General features: G+C 35.9%; 1 protein-coding gene across 1 annotated transcript; it reads right to left on the bottom strand.

The window, feature by feature from the left end:
* Nucleotides 1-640: 640 nt before the first annotated feature.
* On the bottom strand, nt 641-5307 carry LOC131064748 (luminal-binding protein). The gene is made up of 8 exons (XM_057999020.2): nt 5118-5307; nt 3629-3896; nt 3283-3497; nt 2745-2987; nt 2146-2625; nt 1896-2050; nt 1521-1603; nt 641-1420 (listed from the first exon to the last, which is right to left on the bottom strand). The coding sequence occupies exons 1-8, from the start codon at nt 5173-5175 to the stop codon at nt 925-927; spliced, it is 1998 nt and encodes a 665-aa protein (XP_057855003.2). The 5' UTR covers nt 5176-5307; the 3' UTR covers nt 641-924.
* Between the last annotated feature and the right edge of the window lie 4292 nt (nt 5308-9599).

The raw sequence follows: 9599 nt of genomic DNA, 5'->3' as shown, positions 1-9599 counted from the left end.
ACAACCATCCTTGATAACGCATTGCATTCGAGAACATCAATTAGTCCTTATAAGTAGTTCTCATTAGCGGGGCCACATGTCTTTGTAGACTTTCTATTACAATATAAAATATTTGCTGAAATTTCTTTTGCCCGCTACAAACTGTTGGATATTTTTTGAGGCAGTTTTTACTTGCATTATTCCTTGTGTTGAATCACAAACATATTTTTTTAGATATGCACACCAATTTCAATAGTAACTTTTGACACACACACTAAAATGCACGATTATTTTATCATTGTTCTCATCGGTGGCTGCCCTCAGTTCTTCCCAGCCCTTTATTTCCTCTAAGAGTTGCAGTGTTCCTCAGTTCAATTACAGCTTTGCAAATGACCAAAATGCAACACCACTGATAAAATATAAGGAATCAAACAAATAAAGGACACTTCATAGTGGCACCCATAATAGTGACCCAGAATACAATTCGGAGTAGAGAGCATTAGCAACAGCATCCCTACTAAATCAACAAACATCAAATCATTCACCATGCATTAACAGTTTGGTTTAAAGCTAGCTATTCCTAAAATATCGTATTCTATCATTCAAAATAAAAGAGATAACGAAAAAAAATCTGCTGCACCAAATTTCATCTTGGTGAGAATATCCGAATAGAGAAAACTTTATATTCAAAATTCTTAAAAAATATTTCATTCAAAAGAGCTCAAAAGGCTCCTCATAGGCACAACAGTGCCAAATGGTAGGTGTCAGACTCGCAACCAGATTTCTCATTCTGCAAAAAATTGATTTTTCCATGGCTGACCAGGTTGAATGTTACAAAGTTAACCTATGCTACCACATAGAATCTTTTAAATAGTTATTTGTGCTTTATGTTACTTGTGACAGAAGATTCAATGCAACAAAAACGATTTCAATCTAGAATTTAATCTAAAGCTCTTCGTGAGAATCTTCATCTTCATCTTCTCCTCCTGCTGTAGGACCTCCTGATTGTTGGTACACTTTGGTCACAATAGGGTTGCATACAGCTTCTACTTCCTTGAGTTTTTCATCATAGTCTTCCTTCTCAGCTGACTGGTTTTCGTCCAACCATTCAAGGGCTTCCTTCAAGGCCGATTCCATTTTTTCTTTATCATCTGATTCAATTTTGTCAGCTAGCTTGTCTTTGTCATTGATTGTGTTCTTCATGTTATACACATAAGTCTCCAAACCGTTACGAGCATCAATTCGCTCCTTGACCTTCTTGTCCTCCTCGGCGAACTCCTCTGCCTCCTTAACCATTCTTTCAATTTCCTCTTGGCTCAGTCTTCCTTTGTCATTTGTGATGGTGATCTTCTCAGATTTTCCAGTGCCTTTATCCTCTGCTTTAACATTCAAAATACCATTGGCATCCACCTCAAAGGTAACTTCAATTTGAGGAACTCCCCTGCATACAAACTCACATTTAGCTCCATGTATACAAAGCCACATGTTACAAGCTAATTACCTAAGCATGACTTTGACAGGCAATATGCATTGATACAAACCTTGGAGCTGCAGGAATGCCAGTAAGCTCAAATCTCCCAAGTTCTCTACAATCCTTTGTCAAACTGCGTTCACCTTCAAAGACCTGCACAGGAAAAGATAATAAGTTAAACCAACAATGAAAGGATAAAAAAAAGATCCCAGTAAAATTTATAGTACCGTACAATTGCAAATGATTCTGGGCAGAATATAAAAGATCCTCTGATTCCTAGAAATTTGTCCTCTCAGAACCAGGAGAATTGAGTGCTTGATTTTACCTTCTAGGAAGAGAGGAGGCATCCTTTATGGATTATTGTCTAGTGCTATGCATTTCAGTTTTCTTGGGAAAAGGGTTTCAGATGGAATCCTCAAAATTTATAGATTAGAAGGAAAAATACCTGAATTGAGACAGTTGTTTGCTGATCCTGATAGGTTGTAAAGACTTGAGACTTCTTCGTGGGAATAACAGTGTTCCTTGGAATAAGTTTTGTCATCACTCCTCCAACAGTCTCAATACCAAGAGTCAAAGGAGCCACATCCAACAAAAGGATCTCTGCAACCATCATAAGCATAACCAATTAGTTTCAAAGAGAATAGGAAAAAAACAGAATTATACCCATAGCGAAGTAACTTTTGCCAGCATCTTACCTTTAGTTTCCTCTCCACCTTCTCCACTAAGAATACTTCCTTGAACAGCAGCCCCAAAAGCAACAGCCTCATCAGGATTGACACCCTTGTTGGGCTCTTTGCCATCAAAGAAGTCCCTGAGAAGTTGCTGGACCTTGGGAATGCGAGTACTACCACCAACAAGAACAATTTCATGGATCTGACTCTTCTCTAGACCAGCATCATCCATGGCCTTTTTAACAGGACCCATTGTTTTCCTGAAGAGGTCATTGTTTAATTCCTCAAAACGAGCCCTTGTCAAAGGCTCTGAGAAATCTATACCATCAAAGAGAGATTCAATCTCCACGCGGACCTGATGTTGGTTACTCAATGCTCTTTTGGCACGCTCACTCTCCCTTCTTAGTTTTCCCAAAGCTCTGTTATCCTTGCTAATGTCCTTTCCATGCTTCTTCTTGATCAATTTAATGAAATACTCCATGATTCTCTGGTCAAAGTCCTCACCTACACATCATAATTCAAGTTTAGAACAAAAAATAATTGCAAATATATCGCAACACTAGTTGACAGGAATGCCTCCAATTTGAATGCGAAATCAACGGATATAGTGTTCAGGGAGTTACCTCCAAGATGGGTATCACCATTTGTGGCCAAAACCTCAAAAACTCCATTATCAATTGTCAAGATACTGACATCAAATGTGCCACCACCAAGATCAAAGACGATAATGTTTTTCTCACCACCCCTCTTATCCAAACCGTAAGCAATTGCTGCAGCGGTAGGCTCATTGATGATACGAGCAACATTCAACCCAGCAATCACGCCAGCATCCTTAGTTGCTTGACGTTGTGCATCATTAAAGTAAGCTGTGCACAGAAGCAGAAAATAATTGATCATGTCAAACACAGCACGCCAGATGCACAAAACAAAAAACCAAATTTCATTCCGAAATGAGACCCCTTGCACAAACTGATAAAGAAACTTTATCACAGTCAAAATCAGACAAACTGCAAATATTAAATTTCAATCATTCAAATCCAACAGGTTTCTTTGGTCTTGTGGACGTTAATAAAATCTTTCATTGATTCAATCCATTATATTCTGAAGAACACTTTGTCATATGTGTTTAGTAGTATACAAGGAAAATAACAGAGGGCATACCAGGTACGGTGACAACAGCATCCTTGATCTTCTTGCCAAGAAAAGCCTCTGCAGTCTCCTTCATTTTAGTCAAAATCATAGCACTGACTTCCTCAGGGCTAAAGACCTTCTGTTCTCCATCTTGGATCTCTACCTGAATATAAGGCTTTCCATCTTTGTTCACAATCTTGTATGGGACCAGTTTCATATCCTTCTGGACCTCTTTATCCTCGAATCTGAGTTTAAATCCAAAATTAAAATATGTATTAGGATTATATTAAAAAAATTATACATGAGACTATGTCATTCACATAATCTGAGATATATGCTAATTAATCCAACAGTGAAAGAAAAGACCAATACTTACTTTCTACCGATCAATCTCTTGACATCAAAAATTGTTCTCTCCGGATTGACGGCTGCCTGGTTTTTGGCAGCCTCTCCAATCAGTCTCTCATTCTCTGTAAATGCTACCCATGAAGGGGTAATACGATTTCCCTGGTCATTGGCTATGATTTCCACATGACCATTCCTGTAAACCCCAACACACGAGTAAGTAGTCCCAAGATCTATACCAATCACCGTCCCCAACTTTGCCGCTTCCTCCTTGGCAATAGAGCATGCAAATAGGCATCCTGACAAGTTCAAAACAAGCATCAGCAATAATTATACAAGACCTATCAGGGCCATGTCAAATGCAAACTATTACAGAACTTCCAAAAAAAACAAGGCTCTTATAGACAATGCACCCTCGTCGGGCTTGTCAGGAACCTTTAGAAACCTGGGACAGTGCAGGCCAAGTACTGGCCCGGGCTCAGCCCGGGACTACATGTTTGACCCAGATACATGGCCAAATGTGCATGTCCCGGACAAACTTGGGGGTAGATAAACCAGGGACATACCTTGGCACAAATCCAGGGAGTCTACAAGAGTATTAATAAAAATGTATTTAAAATGAACAGAACTAACCCTAACTCTGAATGGTGATTATTGATTTGTATTGATTTTCTATGTGCAGTTGAACTATTATAAACAATTTTGACTGATCATTAATATATATGATTTAACAGTTGACATCAAATTATCATCTGTGTTTTCAATTCAAAACCTAATTTTTATACAATTTATTCAAATTATGGTTATTTTTATATAATTTTTTTATAGCTACAAAGTCTGGAAATCATGCAAACAATAGAACATTTCCAAAAATCCAAGGCCATTACAGATAATCCAGGCACAAAACAATTACAGATCCACCCTTCGGATAACGAATTTTGAAATTGAGATTTGCATTCAATGCAAACAGAGCATATTGTTCTAAAATGGAATTAGTGCCAAATGCAAACGAGATTTCACAGCACAATCTTTGAAGCTGAGTAAAAACAGAATATCTCGGTAGACATACAAGCCCAGTCACAGAAAAGGTAACCCCAGGTTAGCAAGTAAAGAGAGAACCTACAACTGAAATCTTCATAACACAATCTAAAAAACAGACAGGACAGAAAACTAAAACCTTAAGCCTATCTATGTTTCATGAGTACAGTGGATCTGGTTATATATTAGCAAGATCTAACAAAAATCGAATGACAAGTCGATCTGGAAAGATTGGATGCAGTAGTTTTCACAATAAAAAATAGTCTCAAACTCTAAAGACTAAACTTTCTGAGAAGCTCATCAGCCAAAGCAAGCTAATACAAAGATGGCAACATGGCAGAAACAGAAGCAATGGTTTTACTCAAAAACCCCAAAAACAACGCTAATTTTCACAAAACCTAAGAATCGCATCACAAAACCAAAACCTTTCATTTTTCATTTTCCATATCTCATGAGAGATGAGAAGGCAAAAATAAACTAACCTGCAACCAAGAAGATCAGAAGCGAAAATGAGACGCAGTTACCCCGCGGCCGATCCATCGATTCTGTTTCCAACAAATCAGCAGAAAAATTGGGTATATCACGCCCTGAACAAAAATGGGTGTCGATTCTCCTCGCCCGGAGTAAAGGTTGTTTAAGTTTTGAAAGTCCAGCGAAGTATATACATGCAATGAACATATTCAATGTGTATATATACCAGAGGGGGCTATTTTCGTTTATGTTAAGAACCAATCATATGCTTTGGTTGTGCCACGTGGCTTCTCCTCGTCGATTGCTGACGTGAACCAATCAGAAGGCAGATTGGAGGTGTCTCCGCCAATAGGAAGCGCTTTGTTGTTGGTGGCCGATCGGCCGTCGGATTCATCTTAGAGCAATTTGTGCCGTAGATTTCCAGGTACATGTTGTCTCTTACGTTACTTCTTTTGACTTCTTAAAAAAAGTAAAATGAAGTTTATGACCGTTAATTTTGATCCCATGATTTTGGGGAGGAGCGGAGGCTTACCACGTTTTCACATAGGTTATTGAAATATCTAGGGTTAAAAAATTTATTTTTTAAATAAAAACTTTAAGATTTGAAATTGTAGTTAATTTAGGCATAGGTCTTATAGGAAGAGCTTAAGCTCTATTTTTAAAGGAAGAGATGATTTTAGAAAGATTTTATGCTACTTGTCAATTGTATGAATTTTAAAAGAAAAACTAAATTTATTTACCACCACTTTGCTTAAATTTAAGAATTTAAACTTAAGTCGATATGCATTACAAAGTTCATGGGACCACCAGCATCCTAAAATTTAGGAGCTTAAACTTTTAAAATAGACTCAATAACTTTAAAATATTCCCCCTCCATTGGACCTCAACCTTAAGATGTAAATTCACAATTAATAATGCAATGTAGTGATGAAATTGGAAATGGATTATTGATTAAAGGAGAGATGAGTGAGTTTTAAGAAAATGGGAGTATGGGATATGATTGTAATAGTGATGTTATTGTGTGAAATTATGCTTTATAAATTTGTAGTCTTGTTTTTTATAAGATTGGGTCTTTGATATTTATAAGAAGAATTAGTTTGGTACAATCTAATATAATAGAAATTAATATGGTGCTAAGAAACTCAATGGGACAAGCTATGTTAAGGTTGAAGTTCAATATTTTCTCAAGTCTTAGTCAAGCGTTGTGAATGAGCCAATAGTGAAAACACATAATGACCATTGTAGACACCTAAAAATGTCTCATTGATCATGTACTAATTATTCCTCTAGTTAGTTAAATAATTCTTTAATTATTTAATTAATTTAATTAATCATATTCTTCTAATTTCATATTTCCTCATATTCTTACTAATTATTCTATTTCTTATTCTATCATCATTTAATCATTTTAATCATTTTCTAAATATTAATTAAATATTTATTATGTTATCAATTTTGATTAATTCTCCAATTTAAATAATCTTTATTATTTAAATAAATTAATTCTCAATTTCTATCTCTAATCATTTAATCATTCAACCCTTTTCTAAATATTAATTAAATATTTATTATTTAATTAATTATGATTTAATTCCTTTAATTTAAATAATCTTTATTATTTAATTAAATTTTATTCCTAACTAATTAAATAGTTTCTTTAAATTATTTAATTAACTAATTAATTCTTCTAATTCTCCAATTTCCAAATCCCCAAATTCTAATTTCATTTAATTTCATATTCTTCTAATTTCTTCCAAATTCAATTACATGTGCATGATTTCAAAAACCAAATTGAAAATCAAAGTCAAGTTCTAAATAAATTCAATTATTTGAATTAAAATCTCATGCAAAGATTAAATTGAAAATCTAAATCTAAATGCAAGGACATGCTAAATTAATTAATTAAATCATTTATCTCTTCAACTTCTATTTCCATCTTTCAGTTAGTTTTTTCTAAATTAAGCTTTCTGTGTCATCTTCTTTATTTCCTCCAATCATTCTTTTTCTTCCTTCAGTCAGTTTTTTATCAATCAGTTGACTCAATTAATCTATTCAATCTATTGAGTTTCACTCCTACAATCAGCAGTTCAACTATCAATTTTTATTTGAGCTCACCTGAGTTCCACCTCTTGATCAATTTGTTCCACCTTTCAATCAATCTTCTCCAATTTTTTATAAATTGGGCATTCAATCTCCATTTTCAATAATCACGAACTTTGAATCTTTGTGTCACTTGCAGGTTACCAGCGCAATATCTGGGAGCCATCATACCATGAAGAGGAGAAGAGCAATGGAAGCAATACGTGATCTTGGGATAGGGGGTTTTGATTTCATTTGATTATTTTAATTCCTATTTGCTTGATTGTGTTATTTCATTGTCTTGTTTTGTTAGAAGGGATTCGTGATTTCCCTTTTGCTTCTAATTGATTACTTGTTTTAAGATGAATTTTACATGCATAACATTTTGGTGAACGCGACGTGAATTAACAGCAATTTAACCTTCTTTATTTTTCTGTGTGATTTTTGCAGATTGTGCAGATTTTTCATTTATTTATTTTTGCAAGTTGCATGAATTTCGAGAAAATATTTTTCCGTCACGCAATCGCATAGCCAGAATCACACATTCAACCCCTCGGGTTCACACATTCGTTCTGACAAGGTCACGCAATCGCCCTATCCAGATCACGCAATCGCCCTTTCTGGATCACGCATTCGCAGGAAGCTTTGTTGTTTAATTTTTTCTTCCGTTTGTTTTTTGTTTTGTTTAATTCTACCTCAAATTGGGCTAATCTAGGATCAAATTACTATTATTTTATGATTTGATTGATACAGTTTATGGCAAGAAAAGTTCAGTTCAAGATTTCAGGTGCAAGAAGGATGAAACAACAAAGGAGAGAAGTCAAATGCTATCAAAGGGTTCTTCAGGCAGAAAAATTGATACAGGATTCAGAAGAACAACTAGCCTTAGATAGATATAATAGCCTAGTTCTTTCTTATACAGTTAAATATGATCTAATCAATATTGAATGGATGATGAGGGATTTGGCTAGGGCTTCACAATTGGTTTTGCAGGTTCCTGATCAGGTTTAGTTTTCTTTTTTTTTAGTTTTTAAGTTTTGTCGTTGTCTGTCTTTTGTCACACAATCGACCTGTTAGTACTACGCAGCCGATGCATTCAGTCTATCAGATTTACGCATTCGCTCTGTCAGATTTACGCATTCGGTCTGTAAGTATCACGCAATCGCACAGGTAAAATTACGCAATCGCCTCTGTCAAGTTTTGAGTTTATGTTTTCTGTTAGTTTGATTTTACTACTAACATTCTGTTTACAGCCTATGGCGGATTCGCAGAGAAGATTATATTAGTATTTTTGCATGCACACTTCACACTTCATTTTTAGTGCTTAAAATCAACAACAGTTAAAATGGACATGCATGGATAATCTCACACTTCGTTATTGGTGCTTAAAATGAACATGAGGTAAAATTGACATGCATGGATAATCTCAAACTTCGTTGTTGGTGCTTAAAATGAACATGAGCTAAAATTGGCATGCATGGATAATCTCACACTTCGTTGTTGGTGCTTAAAATGAACATGGGATAAAATTGACATGCATGTATCTCACACTTGGTTTTTGGTGCTTAAAATCAACAAATAGTTAAAATTGACATGTATGCCTTCATACTTGGATTTGGTGTTTAAAATAGACATGCACATGCGTATCTAACACCTAAATTTGGGCTATAAAACGAACGTGAATCAGGTTGCACTAATTTGGGCTATCTAACACCTAACTTTTTATTGTGTCTGGGGTGGACCTATTGTTGCACTAATTGACTTTCCACCCGCCTTCGGGGTCTTGGGAGAAAGAAGGAAGGTGACAACGACATCCAATTTTCTTTTATTCTACGTAGTGAGGGGTATTTTTGACTGGGGATTTCATCACCTCATAGAGGTACTTCAAATTGGGATGTGTTGGGGATATCATCTCTCCCAGCGTACTCTCGAGCAAGTTTTTCGAGCTGCTATATAAATATACTGGTCCGGTGACTAGAGTGTTGAGTGAATTCGACGTATGTGGGGGTCTTCCCTACACCGATAAGCTCAATTAAAGCCTTAAGTGGCTTTCTTTGAGAATCCTTCGTTGGATCGAGACCCCTCGAAACCTAATACTAAGAACCAATTTAGTTGCCAAAAATCCTACATTCAGTGGTTCTGGGAGTGCGGATCGTACCCCATAGATACCCTTCATGTACCTTACACTATGATACATGAATCCCTCGGCTATAAGATCCTCGGATCTTCGGGGTAAGAGAGACTGGCATGCCCGAGAAGTGTGTGTCGTGGAGTGGAGCCAGTGCTACCAGACTCTCTATCTGTTCATTTTGTCTCGGTATTTCGTAAGGGCCTCACTGAATGGTGTCCACTATCCAGCCTAAGATTGTATTCTATGTTTTTTTATGTATCGATGTGCTAGACCAGTATTGAGT

The sequence above is a fragment of the Cryptomeria japonica genome, chromosome 8, assembly GCF_030272615.1.
Source record: "Cryptomeria japonica chromosome 8, Sugi_1.0, whole genome shotgun sequence".
Taxonomy (NCBI): domain Eukaryota; kingdom Viridiplantae; phylum Streptophyta; class Pinopsida; order Cupressales; family Cupressaceae; genus Cryptomeria; species Cryptomeria japonica.
Note: the sequence above shows the minus strand (reverse complement) of the source record. Positions and strands in the feature narration are given on the sequence as shown.